The sequence below is a fragment of the Erinaceus europaeus genome, chromosome 2 (assembly GCF_950295315.1).
Source record: "Erinaceus europaeus chromosome 2, mEriEur2.1, whole genome shotgun sequence".
Taxonomy (NCBI): domain Eukaryota; kingdom Metazoa; phylum Chordata; class Mammalia; order Eulipotyphla; family Erinaceidae; genus Erinaceus; species Erinaceus europaeus.
The window spans coordinates 106481354-106508675 of NC_080163.1; the positions used below are offsets into that span (position 1 = coordinate 106481354).

The following is a 27322-nucleotide window of genomic DNA, read 5'->3' on the forward strand; positions in this document are numbered from 1 at the left end:
CACACACACACACCATTTGACCAACAGGACCAGCCTGGCAGGAAAATGAATGCTGACTTGATGTATGTAGAGATAGCTATTTAAAATGTGAAGATTTAGAGTCAGAGAGATAGCATGCCAGGTAAGGTGTATGCTTGCCTAATCCACGACCCAAATTTGGGTCCCTGCATCACGTCGGAGAGGCTATTGCATCAGAGGAAGTCTTCATGTTGTGGTTTCTTCTATCTCTACATCTAAATTAAAGGTGGCCTGGACCTCGTCAGGGAGTCTCGGGATTCCCACACAGACATGATGGGCCTAGACCTCTAACAGATCCCTCTTCACTGCCACTGGTCATCTCCATCAGGAACAACATAATGGACCCCTTTGTGGGTCCTTATAGGACCTTGCCTTCAATGTGGATCAACAATGGTAGGGACTGCTCCTTTCTCCGAAGGATGGGTTGGCAACAATATACTCTATCTACCACCCAAGGAAGGTAGGTCCTGAAACTAGTGCAAATTGGAATGTTTCTAGTCATGACCACAGAATGCCAGATCAGATCTACAGGAATGCAGAGGTTACACAGGCTCCTGTGCTGAATATGGGCCCCAGATAAAATTGATAGGGTTTACAGATAACAATATTCATATTTTTCCCATATTCGGGAGCTACTTTCTTCCCTGATCCAGCTCTCTAGTCCTTTTTCCAACTATGACACCATCTCCCCAGACAATACCTTGAGTACACCTGCATGTCAGCTGTCAGACTCAGGCAAAAACTAGCAAAACCACAGGCCCCTTGGAATATACCTAAAATAGACCTAGTCGATTTTTCCAAAATGGAGACACCCAAATATTCATCTTGCCTTTAGGTTCATGATTACTTAAAAACTTGTTCTGCTTTATACTTTAACTCTTTTTCAGCTACCAGGTTCCAGATGCTACCATGCTACCAGTCTGACTTCCCTGGGCAGACAACCCCATCAATGTGTCCTGGAACACTGCCTCCCCAGAGCCCTACCCGACTAGGGAAAGAGAGAGACAGGCTGGGAGTATGGATTGACCTGCCAATGCCCATGTTCAGTGGGGAAGCAATTGCAGAAGCCAGACCTTCCACCACCTGCACTTCATAATGATCCTGGGTCCATACTCCCAGAGGGATAAAGAATAGGAAAGCTTTCAAGGAAGGGGATAGGATATGGAGTTCTGGTGGTGGGAATTATGTGTAACTCTACCTTTCTTATCCTATGGTCTTGTAAATATTTCCATTTTATAAACAAATAGATAAAAATGTTAAAAAAAAAAAAAAACAACTGAAAAAAAGGGGGGGGGAAGTGGCCTGATTCATTAGGGAAAGATATAAGCAGGCTGGGGGGGGGGGGTAAGGATCAACCTGCCAACACCCATGTCCAATAGAGATGTAATCACAGAAGCCAGACCTTCCACCTTCTGCATCCCATAAAGAATTTTGGTTCATACTCCATATTCCCAGAGGGCTCTGAACTCCAATTCTATCAGCACCCAGAGAGAGATGAGGGGAAAAAAATGAAAAAGAAAAAAAAAACTACCTGTGAAAGCTGATAAGTTAGAAAACTATTATCTTGACATTAATAAAAGCATATTTCTCTACAAGTTAAATAAAGAGTGGCCTAAAGGGGAGTTGGGCGGTAGCGCAGCGGGTTAAGCACACGTAGCACAAAGCCTAAGGACTGGCTTAAGGATCCCGGTTCGAGCCCCCGGCTCCCCACCTGCAAGGGAGTCACTTCACAAGTGGTAAAGCAGGTCTGCAGGTATCTATCTTTCTCTCCCCCTCTCTGTCTTCCCCTCCTCTCTCCATTTCTGTCTGACCTATGCAGCAATAACTACAACAATTAAAAAAAAAAAAGGCAACAAAAAGGGAATAAATAAATACCAAAAAAAAAAGAGTGGCCTGAAGCACTGAGATTGGGCATGTATGCAGCCTTAGCAACACACATACACTTTGCAGTTGGGCAGCCAAGAGAGGTGACTCAGTGGAACATGAGGAAGGACTTCGGGACCAATTGCTGGCATTGCATACACTCACGTGATGCTTTGATTCTCCCTCTCCCTCATTAAATATACAAATCTTCAGAGGAAAAAAAAGTGAAGTTCCAGTTGTTTTCACCTATCCCTTTCTCCCCCACACTCTATTACCCAAACAACTTCTACTTTTGACTTTTTTTTAATGCACTGCCAGCAAATGAACTCTGAGTCCTGAAGATGAATGAAACCACTGAATGGCTTCTCTGGTCCAATTTTTTTCACTCTTTGTATAGTGTGCGTAGCAGGGGGAGGGGGAAGATAGATCAATAGATAGGCAGGCAGGCAGACAGATAGACAAAGAGATACCATACAGCCCTACCATCCATAGAGCTTCCCCCAATTCATGGTACTCCCATGGGGTGATAGGCCTCAAACCTAGGGCTTCATGCATCGCAAGCCTTCATGCCTGGAAATGGTTCTACCAAGTGAGCCACTTGCCAGTCCCAACTGGCAATTCTCTTAGCACAGAGGTTGACAAAGTACTGCAAGAGGGAAAGAAGAAGCTGTTAAGATGAAAAAACTACATTATTGCACCCTGGGAGTTGGTACACTGGTAGAGCTTTGAGCTTGCACACATGAGCTCCTGAACTTAATCCCTAGCACCGGGTGTGCCAGAATGCTGCACTGACCTCTCTCCACACTTTCTATCTCAATCTCATGAAGTAAAGAGGAAAACAGATGTAGTTAAAATGTGTGTGTGTGTGTGTGTGTGTGTGTGTGTACAGCTTATAGATCTTACAAAAAGCTAAATATTCTAGCAGTGATGTTCTTCTAAGTTATAGCTTATTGTATACACACACACACACTCTTTAAATTCAAAAAACAAAATGTTCCCAAGAATGAAAGAAGTGAAGGTTTAAGGGTCTATTAGAGGGAGAGGGGAAAGAAAAAGAGGGGTAGGGCCAGGTAGCATATTTGCAAAGGCAACTGTTCTGCCCTATGGGCCATGTAAATTGGAGCTCTTTCTTCCTCCCTATAGCGCTGGGGGAAAAGCTTCAGTGCTGTGGCCCTTCCCTCCTTCACCCTTTCTATCTGAAAAGTCAGCCCAGAGATCTAAAGCCCTGGTGACAACAAAAAGAAGTTGATTTTATTCCAATTCTGGTCTATAAACTATGTCATCGAAATTGGTTACCAAATCCCAAGGAAAGAGAAATATCTAAATCACCAAGAGGCTTTGCCTCCATGTTACAGCACACTTCATCCTCTTTTAGCAACTGCCATCTTGCATTAAGGGGGAAAAAAAAAATCTTTCCAAGTATCTTTTATATGGTAAATCAGCTAAATCTGCTGCTTGCTGGTTTTTAATTGTCACTCATGTGAAAAGGTGTCACTAAAATAACGATGACTTCTTCCTGCCACTTAGTGTTACTGTCATCATACTATCTTTCGGATTTTTCAGGAGAAGGGGAGAGACAGAAAGCGGTGTCTTTGGCAGGGGGAATTTTTCATTTTCCATATTAACACATCATAATCAAATAGTTCCTCAAAGTTGTGAATCGAAGGTGGGAAGAACAAAAACACCCTTTATGAAGACCTCTCCAGAGACACAGCCCGGAAGAAGCTCCATCTTCCTATTATGTTACCAAGTAGTCTGTGTCTCGTTCCTTTCCACAAAGTGTCAATCAAGACTAATGACTTCCAAGACTCACGGAATTCACATAATCGGAATTCACATAATCAAGTCATGCATGTTCCAGGTCAATTCAAACTAACTGATCTCAATGTTCTCCTTGGCAGAGATAATGCAAATATTATAGAAATGGTTGTCACTTCCCAGAGGGCATCTTGACCCGTGGGGAGTTCTTTCCTCTAAGCCTCAGTTTGTTATGGAGGTGGCAAGAGTTGGAGAGATAGCGCAGCAGTTTATAGGTTTACTCAACAGACTCTCATGCCTAAGGCTTGAAGGTCCCAGGTTCAATGCTCAGCACCACCATAAGCCAGAGCTGAAAAGTGCTTTGGCCTCTCTCCATATGTAGCTATTTCTCTATGTGTCCCTCATTAAAATAAGATAGACTAAAATAGAAGAGAGGAGGCAAGTCAACACCCTAGAATCTAATCAATACTTTAGAAAAGCTGGATTTCTCTGTCCATGAGACAGTGAAGGACACCAAAGAGCACTAGCTTGCATTTTTTTTATTTCAACCAGCATCACTCAGTTCTGACTTATGGTGGCATCAAGAAATGAAGCTAGGACCTGGGAACCCTGGAGATGAGTTTTTTGCATAATTACGACGCTATCTCTCAAGCCCAAGCACTAATTTAGGAGTTAGGAGATAACACGCTGTATGTGTGGCATTACAGAGGTCACTTTGCATTTGAGGGCTTTCATTTCCCCTCACACTGTGAAGGGAGTGGATTGGCACAGACTCTGAAGGCCCAGAATCCTGAGGTGTCTTGAGATTACCAAAAGGAGTCCAAACAAGGTCTCACACTGGATAGACCCCCAGGCTGGACACATATATAACCTGCTTCTAAACACTGCTTGGTAAAATTCAGATTAATGCAAAGGAGTATTAATGAAGTAGCTTTTTTTTTTTTTTTTAACACCATGGACTTTCTTCCTCAAAAGATACATCTATTATTCACAATAACCCAAACACAGAATCTAGTGAAATGTCTATTGACAGATGCTGGATAAAGAAGCTGTAGGCTTCTAAATACAACTGCTGCTAAAAGGAAGAAACCACCCCTTTGAATAAAGATAAATTAAAAAAAGAAGAAGAAACAAAGAAAAAAAAGTCCTTTTGGAGATAAAATGAATATCATTTGAGGTGGTGATGTTAGATGATATATGGAAATGGTTTCACTCAAAAGTGGGAAATAACTAAATTAACCAAATTGGAAAAAAAAAAATACACAAATTCAATATTAAACATTAAACTCATCATATTAAACTCTATGAGAGCTGTGAGAAGAGGGATGGAAAAAGAGATAATGGGGTCTTTTAATAGTGAGAAGAGCCTAGAACTTTTTTTTTTTTAATTTATATTTATTTTCCCTTTTGTTGCCCTTGTAGTTGTTTTTTTAATTGTTGTAGTTATTACTATTGTTATTGATGTCGCCATTGTTAGACAGGACAGAGAGAAATAAAGCAAGGAGGGGAAGACAGCAAGGGGGAAAGAAAGACAGACGCCTGCAGACCTGCTTCACCACCTGTGAAGCGACCCCCCCCCCCCTTGCAGGTGGGGAGCTGGAGAGGCTCAAACTGGGATCCTTACGCCGGCAACCCTAGAACTTTTTATGGTTTGAGTACAGTGACTCTGAAACACAGACAGGTGCTGAGCTATAGCCCCTCAGATTCCATTGTATTGTAAACCAAAGACTAGTTAATAAAATTTTCTTTAAAAAATAAAACTCTTCAGTTGGAAAGATAACTAACTTGGATAGTGTGTTTGATTTATCATGGGTACAACCCCAGGCTTGAGCCTGGCCCCCAAGCCACTGAGAGAAGCTTTGATACTGTAGTGTCTTTTCTCTCTCTCTCTCTCTCTCTCTCTTCCTCTGTCTGGGGGTAGGGGGGGGCAATTAAAAGAGGATCCCCTAAAGTAGGGGTTATGAATCTTTTTTCTACCAGAGGCAACTTGAATATTTTTAACATCATTTGAGAGCTATTACAACATTAACGCTTTAAAAGTTAGTGGAGCCAGGTGGTGGCCCACCTGGCTAAGCACACGTTATAATGCACAAGGATCCTGGTTCAGGCCCCTGGTTCCCACTTGCAGGGAGAAAGCTTTGCGAGTGGTGAAGTAGGGCTGCAGGTGTCCCTCTGTCTTTCCTCTTCTCTAGTTCCTCCTCCTCTTTCAATTTTGGCTATCTCTATCCAGTAAATTGTTCGACGGGCTGGCTTCACGGGTGGGTAACAGACGACCCAGGACTCATGGCTGGGTTAAATAAGATAATAATTTCAATAATAAATAAGATAATAATTTAATAATAAATAAGATAATAATTTTTAAATCTTTTTATATAATTTTAAAGTATTTATTCCCTTTTTTTGCCCTTGTTAATAATTTGTTTTTTAATTAGCACTTAATGCTGCTATGAAAAATCTTCATTTATTGAATTTCTAGTCCCACCAACAGTCGCTTTGGCCAGGCAAGACCAAAAGATTTTGAGGGCCAGTGTTCTCCCCGCCTCTGCCACCCCCAAAAAAGAATCAGCAACCACTGATCTAAAACTGAATTAGGGACCAAGAGATAGCTCATCCATTAGATGTGTGAGGACCTGGGTTTAAACCCTGGCGCCACTCGGGAATACCACATACCATGCTTAGGGAAGCTTCACAGAGGGTGGAGCAGTGTTGTGATTCCTCTCTCTCCCTCTCTCTATCTGCAATAGAAACTATTGTTCAGGGAAGTCAGGGTACAAATGATGGAACTGAGCATGAGCAAGGCTCCTATACTGCAAAATACTAGAGTAAATATTCATCACAAATTCTAGATGATCGATAGAGCTGCTTTAACAGGAATTTATATGTGCTGTGCCTTTTTGGATATAGAAACTCGGTCACCATTAATGTGAGTGAAGAAAGGGCTAAAGTTACCCGATTTTAAATGGCCACACATTTTAAAAATCTGTTTTTTTTTTTTTAAATATCTTATTTATTTAATTTTGAGAGAGAAAGAGAAACACCAGAGCACTGTCCCGCTCTGGCTTATGGAGGCGCGGGGGATTGAACCTGGGACTTCGGAGCCTCAGGCATGAGAGTCTCTTTGCATAACGATTATGCTATCTACCCCAGCCCAAAATCTGTTTTTTTTTTTTAAATATGTATATTTGTTTAGTATTGGGCAGAGACAGGGAGAAATTGAGAGGAGGGGAGAGATAGAGAGGAAAAGAGACAGAGACAGCTGTAGCACTACTTCACCACTTGTGAAGCCTTCCTCTGCAGGTGGGGAACAGGGACTTGAACCGAGGTCTTTGCACACTGTAATATGAGCACTTAACCAGGTGTGCCACCACCTGGCCTCTTAAATCTGTTTTCTAAATCTTAAAGCAGAAGGGGGGGGTGGGGGAAGAACTTGCATCTCAGTCACTTATTACTTATTACTAAACATTCCTACTGGAGCCCAAACTATCTAAACATTTATTTCTCTGTGCCCCCAAATCCCTCGGACAAAGAAGACTAAGTGTACAGTTTATGACCAGTCAACCTTATTTAGACTTAAAGCCCATCTTCACATGTATTATGAGGGTAGTAATGCTAAACGCCTTTTAAAAACCATTTAATACCTCTTATAACTTTTACGATACATCAAATTACAAGCTTTCTCTAGTGCAAGAAAATTGTCTACATTCTCACACAGCTACATGTAAAATGCATAATTGATAAGGAAGGGCAAAGAGCTTGGAAAACTCAAGAGATATCATATGGAGAGTAATAATGCAGACAGACAACAAGAAACTCAGCAACTATTCATTCAGAAACAATCAGTGAGATGCTTAAAAAAATTCCTTCCGGGGCAGGGAGATAGCATAGTGGTTATGTAAAAGATTGCCATGCCTGAGGCTCCGAGGTCCCATGTTTAATCCCTAGCATTATCACAAGTCAGAGCAGAGCAGAACTCTGGTTAAAAATTGATATGTAGGGAGTAGCGCAGCGGGTTAAGCGCAGGTGGCGCAAAGCACAAGGACCGGCATAAGGATCCCGGTTCGAGCCCCCGGCTCCCCACCTGCAGGGGAGTCGCTTCACAGGCAGTGAAGCAGGTCTGCAGGTGTCTGTCTTTCTCTCCCCCTCTCTGTCTTCCCCTCCTCTCTCCATTTCTCTCTGTTCTATCTAACAACAACAACATCAACAACAATAACAACTATAACAACAGAAAACAAAGGCAACAAAAAGGGAAAAATAAATATTTTAAAAAAATTGATATGTACCCTTCTTATGCTATAGTCTTGTTAATATTTCCATTTTATAAATATTTTTTTAAAAAAATCTAAATTAAATAAAGATCCTTAAAACTGATTTTCCCTAAATAAAATTACTTGAATCATAAAAAAAAAAAAAAAATTGGTAACAGTGACCTGGGAGGTGGTGCAAGACACTCAAGCATGAGGTTTTGAGTTCAATCTCCATCATACATGCCAGAGTGATGCTTTGGTTTTCTCTCTTCTGTTCCCACACTTCCCTGGATCTCATAAATAAATAGTTCAAAGAATAGTAATAATAACAGATTTTTTAAAAAATCCTTATTGAAAGAGCTCTAAAAGATCCTTTCTTGTCAGCTGGAATAAAAGACAGTATCTTGTCTCCAAACAAACAAAAATCAGCCAGCTCTTTGAGAGGTTCTTGAACACTGCAAAGTATTACAAGTTGTAATTAATGCCAATCTCTTCTTAGATCCTGCTCACAAGGCAGGAGTCCCCCGGATAGGGCCCCCAGTGAGGTCCACTCTAAGCTGAGCCAAGAGACAGTATCTTGGGCAGGAGTGGACAGCGTAATGGTTATGCAGAGACTCTTGTGTCTGAGACTCCAAGGTCCCAGGGTCAATCTCCTACACCACCATTAGCCAAAGCTGAGGAATATTCTCATTTAAAAAAAACAAACAAACAGTATTTTTTGGCACCAGTGTCAGTGCAACAGCCAGGCACCTCCCTAGAATTCCCATATCTGGGAGTTCCAGCCCAAACCAAGGTCTGATATTTCCCCATCTTCAAGACCACAGAGCTCACCAGGGCATTTCTATAGAGTTTTATTTATTTTTTAAACACATCCACCTTTTCACTTCAACAATTTCCACAGGAGAGGCTGAATGGCACTATAAAATATCACCTTTGTGGTCCGGGAGGAAAAAAAAAAAAAAAAGCTTTGGACTCTCAAGCAGGAGGTCTTGAGTTCGATCCCCAGCAGCACATGTGCCAGAGTGATGTCTGGTTCTTTCTCTCCTCCTATCTTTCTCATTAATAAATAAATAAAATATTAAAAAAAAAAAAGAAATATCACCTTTGTAGAGGGTTGCGCGGTAGCGCAGTGGGTTAAGTGCACGTGGCGCAAAGCGCAGGGACCAGCAGAGGGATCCTGGTTCAAGCCCCTGGCTTCCCACCTGCAGGAGAGTCCGTTCAAAGGTGCTGAAGTTGGTCTGCAGGTGTCTGTCTTTCTCTCCCCTTCTCTGTCTTCCCCTCCTCTCTCCATTTCTCTCTATCTTACCCAACAACAACAACATCAATGACAGCGATAATAATAACCACAACAATGATAAAACAACCAGGGTAACAAAAGGGAAAAAATGGTCTCCAGGAGCAGTGGATTCGTGGTGCAGGCACCGAGCCCCGGCAATAACCCAGGAGACAAAAAAAAAAAAAAAAGTCACCTTTGCAATAGCTCACAAGCAATGAATAATCTGTTTCTTTATCAATAAAAGTTTACAGAGTCAATTTCAGGGTGGTGGGTGAGAGGAACTGTATACACATTAGCACTGAGGTTTGAAGCTGTACTCTCAACCTTTCTCCTTTCTTTCCTTTCATTCTTCCTTTCTCTTTCTTTACCACCAACTCCCAAAATTCTCACTGAATGGTAAATCAAGAAAATGTTAAAAAATAAATACATAAAATTTTAACAGTTAAAGCAGGGTAGGAGGCTAGGGAGTTAAGACCGTGATAAGAACAGTTTTCATTTTGTGCCCTCTGCTCAGCTATGAAGCCGACAGTTTTACATTCTCCTCAGTCAGCTTTTCTTCTACCCCTTTAGCAATGATGCTACATCCAAATTTGCTAATCTATTAAATCCCCTTAATCAACTATTTGGCATTCCCTGAAATCCTGGAGTACTTTGCAGCTCTCCTTGTCCTCAATTCCTTTTCTACCTGAAGGCTATTATTATTATTACAAAAAAAAAGAGGGGATGCCCAGAAGCAGCTTCACAGGAAAACATATGGGGCTTATGTAACATGATTAAGGTCCAGAAACATTAAAAGAAAAAAAAATTAAATGTACACTTGGAATTCTTCATGAGAAATACCTGGGGAAAAGCTATAAACACAGGCAGCTAGGAAAAAACAATCTTATGTTATGTCAAGCCTTGAACCTGGTTTCCTGAAGGTAAAAACCTTTCTCACTAGAAGGACCTTTGATCTCTTTACTTCCTAAGAAAGCCCAGTCTAGGTTTGGTAATTTTGAAACATAAATTCATACACAAACATGATGGATAATTGGCATCACTGAACATAACACACACTCTGCTATTCTTTTCTTTTTTTCTTTTCTTTTTTTAAGTTTTTATTTATAAAAGGGAAACACTGACAAGACCCTAGGATAAGAGGGGTACAATGCCACACAATTCCTACCACCAGAACTCCATATCCCATTCCCTCTCCTGATAGCTTTCCTATTCTTTAATCCTCTGGGAGCATGGACCCAAGGGACATTATGCTATTCTTAAGGCCCTGGGTCAATCACATGGGAACAATACAGGCAGCACTGGAAGAGTTGCACAAATGATGAAGCAGTGCAGTGGTGTCTCCTCTCTCTTCCTCTCTGAAGGAAATAAAAAGAGTGTCGCTCCAGGATATCAGGCATCTTTGAGACTCTGAGATTATTCCCTGGCACTGTACTCCAAAATCAGCAGCCAGCACCTGTAGTCCAACTTGCCTCTTTCACAGTCAGTTGTATCTTTTCCAGGGAATAAAACTCCAAGGAAAGCCACTGCATGTGGCATCCTCCTAAACATTCCTCAAGTGATTCTCTATGGGGCTCAGGCAACCAATAACTAGAGGCACTCTGCTTTGATTTAAAGGTAAATACCCCAAGGGTTTGGGAGACAGCTCATCTAGCAGGATGTGGCTTCCCAACTGAGGGGTCTTGGGGTCAAGCCCTAGCACCTCATGGGAGCACAATGGTCAGCTCAGGGAGAGCTCCATGGGTAGTGTGGTGGGATCACTCTTCTTTCTCTAAAATAATGAAAAAGAAATTGGATGGGGAAAGGGCCACTCAGCAGTAATATTGTACATGTATGAGGTTCTGGGTTCATTCCCCAGGGTCACATAAAGGTGAAACTCAAAGGGCTGGCAGAATAGCTCACTTGGATAGTGTGTTCTGCCAAGTGCAAGACTCAGGTTCAAGTCTGGCCCCCACTGTATTAAAGGAAACTTTGGTGCTATAGTCTCCTTCACTTTCTCTCTGCACAAAGACAGACAGAGGAAAAGAGAAAGAGAAAAAAGATATCTAGGCCAAAGCATTCTGCATCCACATTTTTTAGGCTGGTGGTGTGACCACAACCCATGTTGGAACTCTTATCTGTTCGTCTCTCTCCCCAGGTACAGGTCATGGTCATTTTCCTGCTTCCCAGAACTGAGGCTAGCCATCTATGTGTATGTATGTATATATGTAAATATATATATTTATATTACACAGAGTAGTTGAATGAAACCTGCTTCTCATCAGAGCAAAGCCCCAGTCATGACTTGGTTAGCTAGCTCTGCTTCCAAGTCACAGAGCCACAGTCTACAGAACCAACCATGTGCCATTTTTCTGCTATCTCTATTGGGGCTGCCAAGAAGCTCACACCACTGCCCTGGAATTGGACAGCTAACCCACTGCAGGCAAGAGCCCTGGGCCTCAGTACCAGGCCATAGTTCTTCTAGCATGCTTTCATTCCTGTGTTCTCTCTGGAACTTAAGCAATAAGGACAGAACACAGGGAGACAGAAAACTGGAGCCATTAAATAGGTTTGTTGTTGTTGTTCTTTCCAGTTGTTGATAACAGAGAAAGGAGAAGATGCTTTTATATCTAAGCACCAGTCAAGACCAGGCTCAGTAAGTAGAGGGAAACACAAAGCACACCCTACCGTAAGGATACTTGGTGTCCAGTTTACTCTCCGCTGTCCTCCTCCAAGGCAGCAGGTCATCGCTGCAGCCATTTGGCATCCCATTGTACCCAATTCCCACGATCTTGTTTTCTGCATTCACGATGCAGGCTCCAACCTAAGGGGAGACACACCCAAAGGTCTCGTGAGTTTGACTGGCTGTTTTGTGGGTCCATTTACTGGGAAGGTTGAAAATGAAACTGGAGGGGGTCGGTGGTAGCGCAGCAGGTTAAGCGCATGTGGCACAAAGCGCAAGAACAGGCATAAGGATCCTGGTTCGAGCCCCCGGTTCCCCACCTGCAGGGGAGTCGCTTCACAGGTGGTGAAGCAGGTCTGCAGGTGTCTGTCTATCTTTTTCTCCCCCCTGTCTTCCCCTCGTCTCTCCATTTCTCCCTGTCCTATCCAACAATGACAACATCAATAACAACAATAACTACAATGATCAAACAACCAGGGCAACAAAAGGGCAAAAAATAGCCTCCAGGAGCAGTGGACTCAATTCATGGTGCAGGCACTGAGCCCCAGCAATAACCCTGGAGGCAAAGAAGAAAAAAAAAAAAATGAAACTAGAGGTCCACGGAGCTGCTGGAGATGCTAAGAGCCCTATTTCCTGGTTGGTATTCTGTGGCAGCACCCACCTGCCAAAGACACAGCACCCCAGGCCTTAGAAGAGACACTTTACAATGAATACCCTAGGCCCAGTTATACACTCACAGCAAATAGAAACCTGCACAGAAATAAGCGTACCTGACTTTGTAGCATGTGCACTCAACCAGGTGCGCATCACCTAGCCCCCCTCCATGTACCTGGCTTTGTAAGTGACTCAAGTGACAGGGATAGAAAACTGGGGGACAGGGAATTGAGTTCACTCAATAGGAGGCTTTGTATGTTACCTGGTGTTCAAAGGGTATCTTCCATTTGTTATTAGTGCACTGGGGACCAGGAGATCATTCACCTGGTAGAGTACGTGCCTTCAAAGCCTGAGTCGGAGCTCTGGCATCAGTTGGAAGCAACACAGACAGCACTAGGGAACTCCACAGGTGATGGAGTGGTGCTATGATATCTCTCTATTTCTCAAAAGAAATAAAAAATGAAAAAAACCTGCTTGGGGAAGGCACTCAGGGGTGATATCACACATATATAAGGGGTTGTCCCCAGCATAAGCTTGCTTGCTTATTTATTTATTTATTTATTTATTTATTTTGCCTCCAGGGTTATTGCTGGGGGTCAGTGCCAGCACTATGACTCCACTGCTCCTGTAGGCCACTTTTCCCATTTTGTTGTCCTTGTTGTTGCCCTTGTTGTGATTGTTACTGTTGTTATAGCTGCTGCTGTTGTTGGATAGGACAGAGAGAAATCGAAATAGGAGGGGAAGACAGAGAAGGGGAGAGAAAGATAGACACCTGCAGAGTTGCTTCACCGTTTGTGAAGTGACCCCCCTGCAGGTGAGGAGCTGGGAGCTTAAACCGGGATCCTTATACCGGTCTTTTATTCCATTCCCTGTGCCTTTAACCCGCTGCACTACTGTCCAGCCTCCATAAGCTTTTTTTTTTTTTTTTTTTTAAGACAAAATACTAGCTCATTGGTGTATTGCACCAAAGTAGGGGGCTCTGGAGAAGAAGAAAGGATACAGCTGGGAGGAGGAACTGGGGTCTTTGGTATATGATGGTGTAAGAGGGAGCTAAGCTGGGGGAGAAAGTGTTCTGCAAACTCCTATCTCGGGGAGATGGGAAATCATATACATGTGCCAACAAATGAACCGTAAATCCATGAACCCTCCCAATAAAGTTTTTTGTTGGTAGGTAGCTCTGGGCCTATGATTAGCCAAACACTTTCCTCAAAAAACACACCTGAGAATTAGGATCTTTGCTTCTCTGGGCAGATAAGAAAGCCACAGCCATGAAATATTCAGGCCATTCCAAATAATCATCACGTTTTCTGCAGAGAACCTCAGTCATCTTGGCTCTAAAAGGAGAAAACAAAAAACAGCATTTGAGACCATTCTGGACCATCTACTTTCCAATTCAACCCACCATTTAAATTCTGGACCTTTGAACTTAGGATTTCAGCTACATGTAGCACTCAGAAGTGACCGCACAAGGGTCCTCACAATCTCTGGTCATAAGCAAAAAAAAGAAAAGAGAGAGAGAAGGAGGAGAAGGAGAAAAAGAAGAAAAAGGAGGAGGAGAAGAAAGAAAACAAGTTCCTCTCAAAGGGCAGAGACAGTTTCACGTTCTCAAATATTACATCTTTTTATTGGTCTACTGTAACTACGAATGTTTGCACTACATGTCCTCTTGTCTGGCTTGTAAAATGAAGAGGAGATCATATAATGGTTATGCAAAATAACTTCATGCCTGAGGCTCCAAGGTCCCAGGTTCAAATCCTGGAACTACCATAAGCCAGAGCTGAGCAGTGCTCTATTAATTAGTAGATAAATAAGAGACTAGTAGCAAATTGGGGTGGGGGATGTAGGACATGCATAAATCATCAATTTCTGATATTGTTAAAGGTTGGTTATAGATATTCATTGCTTCACCCATACCTCATCCCTAGCTAAGTAGAGACAGAAACACAGAAGGAAAAAGAAAAACACAGACAGCACTGGAGGGGGGGAGGGGTAGATAGCAGATAGCATACTGGTTATGCAAAGACTCTCATATCTGAGGCTACAAAGTTGTTCAAAGCCCTGCACCACCATAAGTCAGAGCTGATCAGTGCTCTGGTAACCAAAACAAAAACAAAGAAACACCATGCATTTAGTTAATTTGCTCTAAATCACACAATTACTATGCATAACAATTGGATTCCTAAGAAAATATTTGCAGTTTGTCCCAATTCTTATATTAAAAAGGTAAGTTAACCCTTCTCCCAGTGAAAGAGAAACTATGGATTCTGAGTTGTTAAACCAAAAGAGAAACGATGGTCAATGCCAAATGCAGGGCAAAGTTTAGAAACATTCTCCAAAGACAGCATAATGGTTATGCAAAAAGACTTTCATGCCAGAGGCTCTGAGATCTGAGGTTCAATCTTAATCTTCACGTTAAAGAAGAGTTAAGCAGTACTCTGGAAAAAGAAAGAGAAGGAAGAAAAAGGAAAAGGAACGGAAAGGAAGAAACCAAGAAATCCCAGAAGGGAGACTCAAACTTTAAGTTAGGGGGAAGGTGCCCCTTTCAAAAGGGCCAGTATACAAAAGACGAGAGAAGAGAAACACAAGCACCAGCAGATAGTTAAATCTTCATAAAATCTAAAAGGTTTGTATTTTCCTCCTCCCCCCATAAAACAAACAACTTAGTTTCCGTGCTTTTAAGAAGTTTCCATTAATTTGTTGTGGGGGGGGGGGCGAAAGCTTAACCTATAGAAAGCTAGACTTGCAAGTCTGGGGAGAGTACGACACGCCCTCTCTCCCCTCACCCCCACCAGTATAGTGCTCAGATTTCTCTCTGTAAAATATGTCTTTTCTGATAGGCAACAATGCCAACACTATAGGACGTAAACAATAACTTGGTGCTGGAACTACAATCCCCCTCTACTTTGACGTCCAAGGGCTGTGAAGTCAGTAAAGAGCAGCTGTATTGGGGCCAGTGCCCCAATACAGGGGAGAGGAGGAAGAAGGCCAGGAGCGAGTGGAGGTGGCGAGAGGGCTGGGCAGGGGCCCAGTTCCCGCGGCCGCTTTACCTGCGTCTGGTTTCCCGCTTCCCCGGGGAGCCCTGGAACCGGCTGCAGAAGCAAGAGGAGGGATCTGACGTTCAGAGGCAGGGCGGGTCCAGAGAAACCCAGCTGCTCTAGGATCGTCCCAAAAGCCCCCGCTTCCGCCCGGGGAGCAGAGCACACTTTCTAGGACTACACGTGGGCGTGGGAGGAAGTGGCTGCAGTTTGCAGCTTCCCCCAAACCCGCCTCCCCGACCACCCCGCGCACAAACCCGCGCGCTGAGAACTTGCAGCCGGGAAGAGGGTACCGTCCCCCAAGGGCTTCTGCGCCCCCTTCCAGCCCCCGGGAACCCCGCGATGGCCGCGTACCCTGCGGGCGGGTGGCTGACTTTTCCGCCCCGCGGGTTCCCGCCGCCTCCCGGGAGGATGTCTGGGAGGAGGCGGGGCCGGAAGGCGGCGGCCCGGGCTACCGCGCGCTCCCGGGAGTCGGGGGCTGGAGCGCGCCTAGACCTGGGAGACTCCAGCCCTCCCAGGGTCGCGGCCCTCTGCTCCGATTCAGTATTGCACGATGAGATTGCAAAGTCCAGTCATCTAGCCGGCCGCTCGCTATCTTGTCGTGCGCCCCCAGGTGGCGGTGGGAATTTGGGGGTTGGCCCCTGATGTTTGCTGGGGCGGCCTTAAAGGCCCTGCTGGGACTCCTGAGACCCCACCTACACCCGGAGCACTCACCCCGCGGAGGCTCTGATTCCCTTGATTTTAGCTGGGTGATTTTTTTTTGCAGTTGATGGTGAATTTCTCCCACCGTCCGCACTTGCTTAAAGCTCTCGCTACCCATGTGTATCATGCGGGCAGTAACGGCGGAAAGAAAGGGACAGGAAGTAAGGAAACTTGGTGGCATGGTTTCATGGACCTCCGGAATGGATCTGGAAGTTCTGTGCCGGCCTTCCGAATTCCTATAGGGGATATTGAACTAGATCGGATTGGGTGGGACTCTATACCTGGAGGCACGGATGCCTAGTAACTGCATTTGCATGTATGCTTTGCATACCTTAAAGTGTTTGCTCAAAATGTGATCATGGGCCTGAGTGAAAGGTCCCACCTTCCATACACTTCCCTCTTCATACACCTCTTGGTATTGCCTCTCGCATGTGCAGGCTCTAAACTCATGCACTTTATTTTATTTATTTATTTTTTTTACCGTTTTGCTTTTCTGTTGGTTTTTGTCTGTTTGTTTTTGGTAAGAATTGTTTAAAAACTCAAACAGCATAGGTCACTAGAAAAGATTATTGGTGACTTTGCTAAAGTATCGCAAAGCCACTGCTCTGGAGAGAGGAGGAGGAGAAGCTGTAATACATAGGTGAAGGGTTAGACAAAGATGGTAACTCTGAAGACTGTACACACACACACCATTCTTCTTTTCCATCATCCTTCAAAACAATGAAAAATCGTTGAGACTTGTAACAAACTCTTTTAGGAAAGCTCTCAGGGTCCAGGAGGCAGGAAAACCTGACTCCTCGGACCCCATTCTCTTAGCATAGCACCATCTCCGGTTTTCCAGCTTCCCCTGTATTTTGTGCATTTGAACAGCAGTAAACAAGATGATTCCTTCTTGCAAAAGCTAGTTTGACACCAGGCTCTCTGCGAGCACAGTTTCAGTTTCAATATACTCTCCCAAGGAACTAAATATGAATTATGTGGACTTTATTCATCAATTCACATATACAGCTTTCCTCGGTCTGTAGGAACAATAGTTCACCTACAGAGACTGACTAAAAGACCCCTTCTTGTTTTATACATAGGGCTTGATGATATTTTCAGCACCCCATAAATAAGAGCTAATGTAATAATCATGAGTTCTGATGGGCACAACCCAGCTCTGAGCTTCTAATTCAAACAAAAGCTTGTTAACTGTATTCATTTAGCCCAACAGAGGAAGAATGATGAGAATAAACACTTGGTTCTATCTAATTTCTCACTATAGCAGACACATCATTCTTCATCTACATGGTCCAGCCTGTAGATGCAATAATTAAATTATGTACTGCATTTGGTGGCTGCCCGGAAAGCAAAGGGAAAGAATACTTTATCATTAACTGTGGACTTTTTCTTTCTTTTCTCACGCTCTCTCTCTCTCTCTCTCTTTTTTTTTTTTTTTTTACCTTGATAAGATTCAGGCTTGAAAGAGCTACATAGATTAACTTGATGATTTTGAATGTCAAGTTCACTTTCTTTGGCTGTCTTGTTGCCACTAAAATTTATTATATGGCAAATGCTGGCTCCCCCCTCCCTCCAGTCTGTTTTTGTTTTTGTTTTTGTCATACTCATCTATAGTCTTTGAGTCTTCATAGATGCATTTCTCTTCTTACCAACCTCCAGCCAATACATCACCAATTGCTGCTGGTCCTTCAACCACAACATCATTAAGCTTTCTTCCTTCTGCAACTCCGTAAAGGCTGTCATACATAATTTAGCTGCTTCTCATCATTCTCTATTTTGGTCAACTCTCACACTTCCTTCTGCAATAAATTCTGGGGCTTGCTTGCTGCTAGCACATTATCCTGAATTGTCCTGCCCTTCTCAGGAAATCTCACCCCTTATCATCGGATGACATCATTAGAATACAGGCAAACTTCCTTGATGCATAGATTCATCATGGAAGGTTTCTATTATTCTGCAATGCCTGGCAACCCAGGCAGCCATGAGGGGGGAAAGTGCCTTCCTTCATTTATCTTCTCATTAACATCTTGGGACTCAAAGTGTGACTGTAGATGTTAAAACTCTCTTGTTAATACCTTGCATTTTGGTTTATAATTGAGGCTTTCTCTATCTGCCACAGATACAAAAGTAGTCTCTATTTTCAGTCACATCAAGATGATGGTTCCTTGAACAAGGAGAGGGGCCTTCACATAAAAGTAAGTATAGGTGGTCGGGTTATAGCACAGCAGGTTAAGTGCACATGGCACGAAACTCAAGAACTGGAGGAAGGATCCTGTTTAGAGCCCCCAGCTCCACACCTGCAGGGGAGTTGCTTCACAAGTGGTAAAGCAGATCTGCAGGTGTCTATTTTTCTCTCCCCCTCTCTCCATTTCTCTCTGACCTATCCAACAACAACGACATCAATGACAACAACAATAATAATAACCACAACAATGATAAAAAAACAAGGGCAACAAAAAGGAAAATAAATAAAATATTTTTTAAAAAAATAGGCCTCTAGTAGCAGTGGATTCTTAGTGCTGGCACCGAGCCTCAGCAATCACCCTGGAGGCAAAAAAGAAAAAAAAAAAAAGAAGTGAGTATAAAGCAACATTTGAAGAAACTGCTTTTCTATACCACTTTATGGAAAATATATTGGTTCACAGGGTTGTTGTCACAGAAGTATAATTAATTCCACATCTCCCCAAGACAGGTGTCAATGTATTTCCCCTTCCTTGAAACCATCGTCCTACCATCCTTCTCCACCAGAGGGCACTGTATCCCTAACACCCCTAAGGCTTCTTGCCTCCCCCAACCATCTCTCCTAGTCTGCTGTGACAAACCACAGTCCCAGCACCACAACAGAGTATTATGACACGAGGAGGAAACGCTGATGCTGTTGCTTTGGTCTCTGTCTCTGAAATAAAAATTTAAAAAAATGAAAAACTAGGGCCATAATAATGAATTGTGAATGTGTGAGGCCTTGACACCACAAAAAAGATGAAGGAGAGACAGACAGAGAGAGAGAAAGAAAGATGGAAGGAAAAAAGGAATTTAAGTATGGGGTGATTCCGCAATATCATGCATGAAAAAGACATTCAGTTCATTCTCCAGCATTGCATTAAAAATAAATAAAAAGAAAGCATAATCCGGAATACATTTCAATTTCTGGAAAGTGGAGAATCTAGTCTGAAAGACAAGTGTTAAGAGTTGTGTCTCTGGAGCTCCCTAGGTGGGGCATGAATGGCCTTTGTGGGTGTTTGCCAACGTACTGCTTACTATGTCTCTACCGATGTCAGCCTACTCAGCAGAGGAAGGAACTTAGGAACTGTTGACTAATCATGAACCTAAAGGCTGGAATAGTGCAGATGAAGAGTTGGGGGTTTCCATTTTGTAGATAGCTAGTAGGCATATTTTAGTTATATTCCAAAGGGCCTGTGGCTAGTTTTTTTTCCCCCTTGAGCCTGAAATCTGATATGCAGGTGGATCCAAGTTACTGTCTGGGGAGATGATGTCATGGCTGGAAAAAGGACCAGAAAGCTGGATGAGGGAAGAGAGTAGCTCCCAAATATGGGAAAGGTGTATAAATATTGCTGACTGTAAATCCCATCAAATTGATGTGATCTGGGGCCCATATTCAGCTTAGGAGCCTATGTGACCTCTGCATCCCTGTAGATCTGAGCTCACATTTTGTGGTCATGAGTAAGAACTGCACCAAGGGAATCTGCTGTGTCATCAGCCTGCACATGAGGTTGGCTACTAGAGGAAGAGCATGGCTGTTGGAGTCAGCCAGATTTTAAATTCTCATTTCACCCAGTAATTCCTCTCCTAGGGATATACCCTAAGGATTCCATAGTGCCCAATCAAAAAGATATGTGTACACCTATGTTCATAGCAGCACAATTCATAATAGCTAAAACCTGGAAGGAACCCAGGTGCCTAACAACAGATGAGTGGCTGAGAAAGCTGTGGTACATATACACAATGGAATACTATGCAGCTGTTAAGAACAATGAACCCACCTTATCTGACCCATCTTGGACAGAGCTAGAAGGAATTATGTTAAGTGAGCTAAGTCAGAAAGACAAAGATGAGTACGGGATGATCCCACTCATCAACAGAAGTTGAGAAAGAAGATCAGAAAGGGAAACTAAAACAGGATCTGATTAAATCGAGAGTAGGGCACCAAAGTAAAAACCCTGTGGTGAGGGAGAGGGTGGACATTCGGCTTCCCGGGGCAGTGTGGGGGGGTGGTGGGTGGATGGGATGGGATAGCCTTTTGGTGGTAGGAATGGTGTTTATGTACACTCCTATTAAAGTATAGTCATATAAACCACTATTCAATTAATATGAGGGGAAAAATTGATCATATGTCTCAAACTTTTTAAAACACAGACTGAGTCTTTCTAATACATAGGCTGAATCTTTGATATGTTGACTCTCACAAAAGCGTAGACCAGGGAGAACAGAAGCAACCGGTGGCACTGCTATATACAAGATGCTGGGTATTATACAACAAACCCTAACAAAGGGACTTTTCAAAGTTAACCCAATTGCCAAATAATGTGATAATACAATAACTATCCATTGTCTTCTTGAACCCTAAGACAGCAGGAACCTCACATTTCCACTATAGAGCCTATATTTCCCCCAGTCCTGGCACCTTAGGGTGGGGCTCACTTTCCTGCATGCTTCTCTCAGTTCATATCAAATAATATTGCATCCGTCAATCGCAACCTAATCAACGCAACGAGTGCCACCCCAGCATGCTTCACTTCAGACTGTGTCCAGAGACTTCAGGTGTGGAATGACAACCTTTCAGCTTCATCACTTGGGTGAGACCTTTCCTTTCATAGTATTCTCTAATTCCATTCCAGGTGGTCCACTCCCCAGTAAAGTCCCCAAACCTAGATATGGACCAGGTTCCCTGAGATAGAGCATATGTTCACACATGTCCATAAACCAGGGAAAAATATATACCTGAAAGCAGAAGTACACAAGAGTCTGCAGAGAGTACCCCCCAACACTTCATCTGCACTATTCCAGCCTTTAGGTCCATGAGTGTTGAACAATTTGTTTGGCTTTGTATGCTAACTCTCTTTTCAGCCACCAGGTTCCGGATGCCAGCATGATGCCAACCAGACTTCTCTGGACTGACGACCCCAACAATGTGTCCTGGAGCTCTGCTTCCCCAAAGACCCACCCTACTGGGGAAAGAGAGAGGCAGACTGGGAGAATGGATGGACCAGTCAATGCCTATGTTCATCGAGGAAGCAATTACAAAAGCCAGACCTTCCACCTTCTGCAACCCACAACGACCCTGAATCCATACTCCCAGAGGGATAGAGAATGGGAAAGCTATCAGGGAAGGGGATGGGATATGGAGATTGGGTGGTGGGAGTTGTGTGGAGTTGTACCCCTCCTATCCTTGGTTTTGTTAATGTCTCCTTTCTTAAATAAAAAAATAATAATAAAAAATAAATTTAAAAAATTCTCATTTCACTTTTTCTTGCCCAAGTGACTTGTAGAAGATACTTGAATTGTTAGTTTTTGTTTCTTGACCTTTAAAACTGGCACCATTCATTCATTCATTCATTCAGATTTATTTAGTTAGTTATTGAGTCTGAGGCTTCCCCACTCTGGGCTGATTTTTTTTCAGACAGAGTAAGAGGGAGAGAAGAAACTATAGTACTGGGCTGGGGAGATATAGTGTAGTGGTTATGTAAAAATATCTTTGGTGCCTGAGGCACTAAAAGCTTCAGTTTCAATCCCCAGCACCACCTGAAACCAGAGCTTTGAAATAAAACAAAACAACAGCACTGGTTTCCTCCCAGTTCAGTGGAGGTTGGGCTCTAACCTGGATGGTATACATGGCAAAGCAGCTATCCAAGTGAATGATTTTGTTAGCTTCATTCAGTTATAGGTATTTTAAAATGAATTCTCTCTTTTTTTCCTTCCTTCTTTTCTCCTTCTTCTTCTCCTCCTCCTTCTTCTCTCACTCTCTCCCCCTTTCCTTTGTTCTTGTATAGGACAGAGAGAAATTGAGAGGGGGAGGGGAAAATAGGAAAAGAGAAAAACAGACACATGCAGACTTGCTTCACTGCTCATGAAAGCAGAGGGTGGGGGTGGGTGGGTGCCCCAACCACAGTTCTCATGCATAATGGCTGATGCTTTCCACTGGGTGTGCCACCACCTGACTGGTAAATTAATTCTCTACAGGCTGCTGTAAATCCCAGTAAGTTAGCAAGGTAGACTACAGATTTACCCTTCTCTCAAATAAATGTTGAGTAAAAAAACCTCATTGTTGGCTTGGTTGAATCAATAAATATTATTCTTTGGTTTTTTTACTCATGTTTTTTTTTTTTTGTTGTTGTTGTTTATTTATTTCACCAGAGCAATGCTCAGTTGTGACTTCTGTTGGTGCTGGGGAATTGAACCTGGGACTGTGAAGCCTCAGGAATGAGAATCTCTTTGCATAGCCATTATGCTCTACCCCTACCCTTAAATATTATTCTTATAAGGTAAATTGGCTTTTAGAATATTTTTGCTCTTAATTCAATGGTTGTCAGGACCAAAGGCTTCTTTTCATAGCTCAACAATTACATTTAGAGGCAAAGCGTCTCTAGCTGTTCTTTTTTCATTTTTTATTTTTATTGTTGTAGTCGTTGGAGAGGACAGAGAGAAATGGAGAGAGAAGGGGAAGACAGAGAGGGGGAGAGAAAAATAGACACCGGCAGACCTGCTTCACCACTTGTGAAGCGACTCCCCTGTAGGTGGGGAGCCCGAGCTCAAACCAGGATCCTTATGCCAGTCCTTGAGCTTTGCACCATGTGCGCTTAGCCTGTTGCGCTACCGCCTGACTCCCACTGTTCTTTAAAGAAATAATTGCTGGAGCCAAGCAGTTGCCCACCTAGTTGAGTGCACCCATAACCATGTGCAAGGACCCAGGTTCAAACCCTCAGTCCCCATCTACAAGGGGAAGCTTCACAAATGGTGAAGCAGTGCTGCAGATATCTCTAATCTCTCTCCTTCTCTAGTTCCCCTCTCCTCTTAATTTCTCTCTATTCTATAAAAGAAAATATTTTTAAAAAGAGGAATATTTTTTTTGTTTCCATGCATGGAAATCCAAACAGATCAATTTTAAAAATAAATTATTGACTTAATATTGATTTATAATATTATAAGACTTTAGGAGCATAGATCCATACCTCTATATACATGTATCCACAGCTGTATCACACCCACCACCAAAGAACTATTTAAACCTTCAGGGAGTGATTGGAATATCTGTTAAACCTGGAAACTTCCTGAAAATAAATATGTAGTTTTAAGCGGACGTCCATAAGGGTCCTGGTTCGAGTGTGGGCGCTCCTGCAGGAAGGTTGCTTCACAAGCTGCGAAGCAGGTTTGCAGGTGTCTATCTTTCTACCCCCCCCCATCTCTCCTTCTCTCTAGATTTCTCTCTGTCCTATCCAACAATAGCAATGGCAACAATAACAATAGTAATAATTGTGGGGCTATGTGTAAGCTTGATAGAGCTTAGGGAGAACTCCCCCCCATCCTTGGATGGAGGTCTGAGAAGGTACCCTCTTGTGAGTCTCTCTCAACCAAGGTGAGCAAAGGGGAGAAACTCAGACTTAGTTCTTTCCTTCTTGACTCTCAGGCCCACGAAACCTCACTGCCTCTCTTCATTACTGCAGGCCACATGGCCGCCTACTTTAAGATTCACTTACTCAAAGTTCACCTCACCTTCTGATGACAGAGGAGAACACACCTTATCACACACTCCTAGCAGTGCCCTTTGATGTTCTCAATTTGCCTCAAACCTTGCTTATCTTCTCTCTATTTTGCCTTAACTGGTTCAACCCCTATTCTCCCCTCAAACGCCTTTGGGTAATTAAATGCCTGCATCAAGAGACTAATTATCTTGACCTTTATGTATCTGCATCAGTTCTTGTCATACCAGCCCCCTACCATAGGGGCAAGCTGACCTTTAAGAAACCTGCAATTTCTGACATATTTGAATAATGTTCTTTGTTTGGTTTTCTATTTAAACCTTTGCCCACCTGCTAATAAACGAGATCTGAGATCTGAGCATGCTGCAATCTCCCCGGTGTCTTTACTTCGTGTCGTCCCTTGTGCGAGCGAGAAAGAACCGGTCCGTTACCTTTCTCCTGGAGATCACCCCGCCAGAAAGCCGACCAGTAATGACAACAACAAGGGCTGTAATAACAAGGGCAACAAAAAATGGGGGGAAATGCCCTCTAGGAGCAGTGCATTCATGGTGCAGGTACCAAGCCCCAGTGATAACCCAGGAGGAAAAAAAATGTACTTTTTTTTTTTAATTTAAGAAATGATTAGTTAACAAAACCATAGGGTAGGAGGGGTACAACTCCACACAATTCCCACCACCCAATCTCCATATCCCACCCCCTCCCCCGATAGCTTTCCCATTCTCTATCTTACCAATACATACATTTTTATATGTGTGTTAGTGCATGAGATTAGTCATTGGTGTTCATTGAAAGGCACACAGGAGCTAGGAGGTGCCAAACTCAGTTGAGTGCACAAGGACTCAAGTATAAACTCCTGGCTCACATCTGCAGCAGGAAAGCTTCATAAGGTTAAACAGTGCTGCGAGTGTAAACCTGTCTCTCTCACTAGACAGACACGTTTCTCCCTTTCTCCTAAATTTCTCTATATACTGTCAAAAATAAATAAATTAATTAAAAAAGAAAGGCATACAAACAGCAATTTGTGTGACAGGACATGCCTATTAAAAAAAAATTAAGGGTCAGTGAGATAGTAAAGTGATACTGAGGCTCCAGAGGTCAGAGGTCCACTTGCCAGAGCTGAACTGTGTTCAGATCTCTCTCTCTCTCTCTCTCTCTCATAAACAAATCTGGAGTTATTATTTATAGAATTCACATAATGAATCAAGGTCCCTAATTATCTTTATAAAAATTGTACATCTTCAAAGTTAAATGAAGGTTAAAAGGAAAAATTAAGTTATCAACTGCACACAGAAGTATTATTTTCTATTGTTTGTCAATATGTGTTGACAACATAAAGGAATTGCTTCATGCCTGATCGTTGTACCTGAAAAGATATTTGATAAGTGAGATACTGGGGCTAATCAGTCAGGATCCAAAGGTGAACAAGGTTCTCTTCAAGATATAAGTATCTTAGTCTTAAGACTTTGACCTTGGCCTAAAATCACCATCTTGAGTATCAGAAGTGATGCCAGCTGGAAAGCCTGCTGCTTTGTGGTAGGTGGGTTCTCTCTGTTTTTGCTCTCTGGAGCTGAACTCATAGTCTCTTTCAAATAGAGCTGGTTGAAATGTATGTAAATTACATGTCTTATTACTTCTTAAGAGAAAGAAATATATAAAATGTAAATCTAAAAGGAATGGGCAATTTTCTTGTACCACTTTATATTTCTGTGTAAGTTACAAAGTGCCAATCATTCTTACTTTTTAAAATTCAGATTTTTCAGGCAGCATGTAAGCTTTCAGTGTTGTACAAGAAAAGATAATGCTTCATGTGGAACAGTCACTTACGCTTAGTTCTGCAGAAATGCCTACCCAGTGAGAACTGATCAGATTGCAAGATTTATAGAAATATTAATGATCTCATTAAATTACCCCCTTTACTCAGAGGTTGCCATGGAATCCACTGAAGGGCAATCAACAAGATATTATGGTTCTGGATATAAATTTTTTTATTATCTTTATTTATTGGATAGACACAGCCAGAAATAGAGAGGGAAAGGGTGAGGGAGAGAGACAGAGAGACACCTGCAGCACTGCTTCACCACTTGCAAAGCTTTCCCCCTGCAGGTGGGGACTGGGGCTCAAACGCGGGTTATTACGCATTGTAACGTGTATTCAACCAGGTGCGCCATCAACCAGCCCCCTGATATAATTTTTTTTAAGGACATTAGCATCATCACTCATTGGGTAGTATGAACTTTACTGATGTAGCAAGGTGAGTACGTAAGAAGAGATAAATGTAAACACTGGAAGTTCATAGTTCTTGTGAAGAGCTTGATATGCTGTGCCTTCCATCAGCTAACTGGAGGTAAACTTCTAAGAGGAGAAAGCAAGAATCCAAGTGATAGATATCTTAATGTAGCTCATTCTGTTGTTATGCAAACACTGAGGGAAGCATCTGTCATGAGAACAATCAGTACCTGGGGGTGAAAAGTCATCTTTTGCAGTAAGAATCAGCAAAATCATGAAGTTTTAATAACGATTTCCTATTTCACTTCCTTCAATTAAACTGTGTCAGATAGTAAGGACTACAAAAGCGGGATAAGGGCAAAAGATCAACATACTTTAATGATGGCATTTTTGGTCACTAACGAGCTACCCCATCATCCGGGGTGCTAGTCAGGGAATCCTGGGATTCCTACATAGATATGATGGACCTAGACCTCTAACAGATCCCTCTCTCCACCATCACTGGTCATTTCCATCAGGAACAACATCATAAACTCTTGGGGGCCTCTAAAGAACCTTGCCCTCAATGTGGAACTGCAATGGTAGAGACTGCCCCACTCTCCAAAGGGAGGCTGGGCCAACATACTCTGCCACTCAAGGCAGACTGGTCCTGAAATGAGTGCAGCCTAGGAACATAGAATGTTCCTAGCTATGACCATGGAATGTGAGCTCAGAATGACAGGAATGCAGAGGTTACACAGGCTCCCATGGTGAATATGAGTAGACATCTGATCAGATCAATGGAGTTTACAGTTAACATTATTTATATACTTTCCCCATACCTGGGAGCTACTCATTGCCCTGATCCAGCTTTCTAATCCTAATTGCTATTTCCAATTATGACACTATCTCCCCAGCCAATACCTCTAGCCCACTTGCATGTTAGCTGTTGGGCTCCAGCCAAAATTAGTAATATACCTTGGAATATACCTGAAATAGACTTCTTATCATTTTCCAAAATGGAGACCCCCAAATCTCACCTGCTATATTCTTACCTTTAGGTTCCTGATTATTAAATAATTTGTTCTGTTTTATATCGTAGTGCTTTTCAGCCACAAAGTTGCCAAGGCTACCATGACGCCAACCTGACTTCCTTGGGCAGATGACTTCATTGATGTGTCCTGGAACCCCAC

At 42.8% G+C, this 27322-nt stretch overlaps 1 protein-coding gene across 2 annotated transcripts in view; it reads right to left on the reverse strand.

Moving 5' to 3' along the window:
• The window catches only part of DCTD (dCMP deaminase), a 41637-nt gene extending 25398 nt beyond the window's left edge, over positions 1–16239 (reverse strand). The window contains exons 1-4 of one of the 2 annotated variants that reach the window (XM_060184783.1): positions 16222–16239; positions 15520–15561; positions 13692–13806; positions 11824–11959 (exon numbers count right to left, since the gene is read on the reverse strand). In XM_060184783.1, coding sequence (XP_060040766.1) covers positions 11824–11959; positions 13692–13799 — 244 coding nt within the window. In that variant the 5' untranslated portion in view covers positions 13800–13806; positions 15520–15561; positions 16222–16239. Of the gene's footprint in view, positions 1–11823; positions 11960–13691; positions 13807–15519; positions 15562–15861; positions 15960–16221 lie in introns of those variants that run through there. The other variant, XM_016188808.2, reaches the window with a different exon arrangement.
• Positions 16240–27322: the final 11083 nt, after the last annotated feature.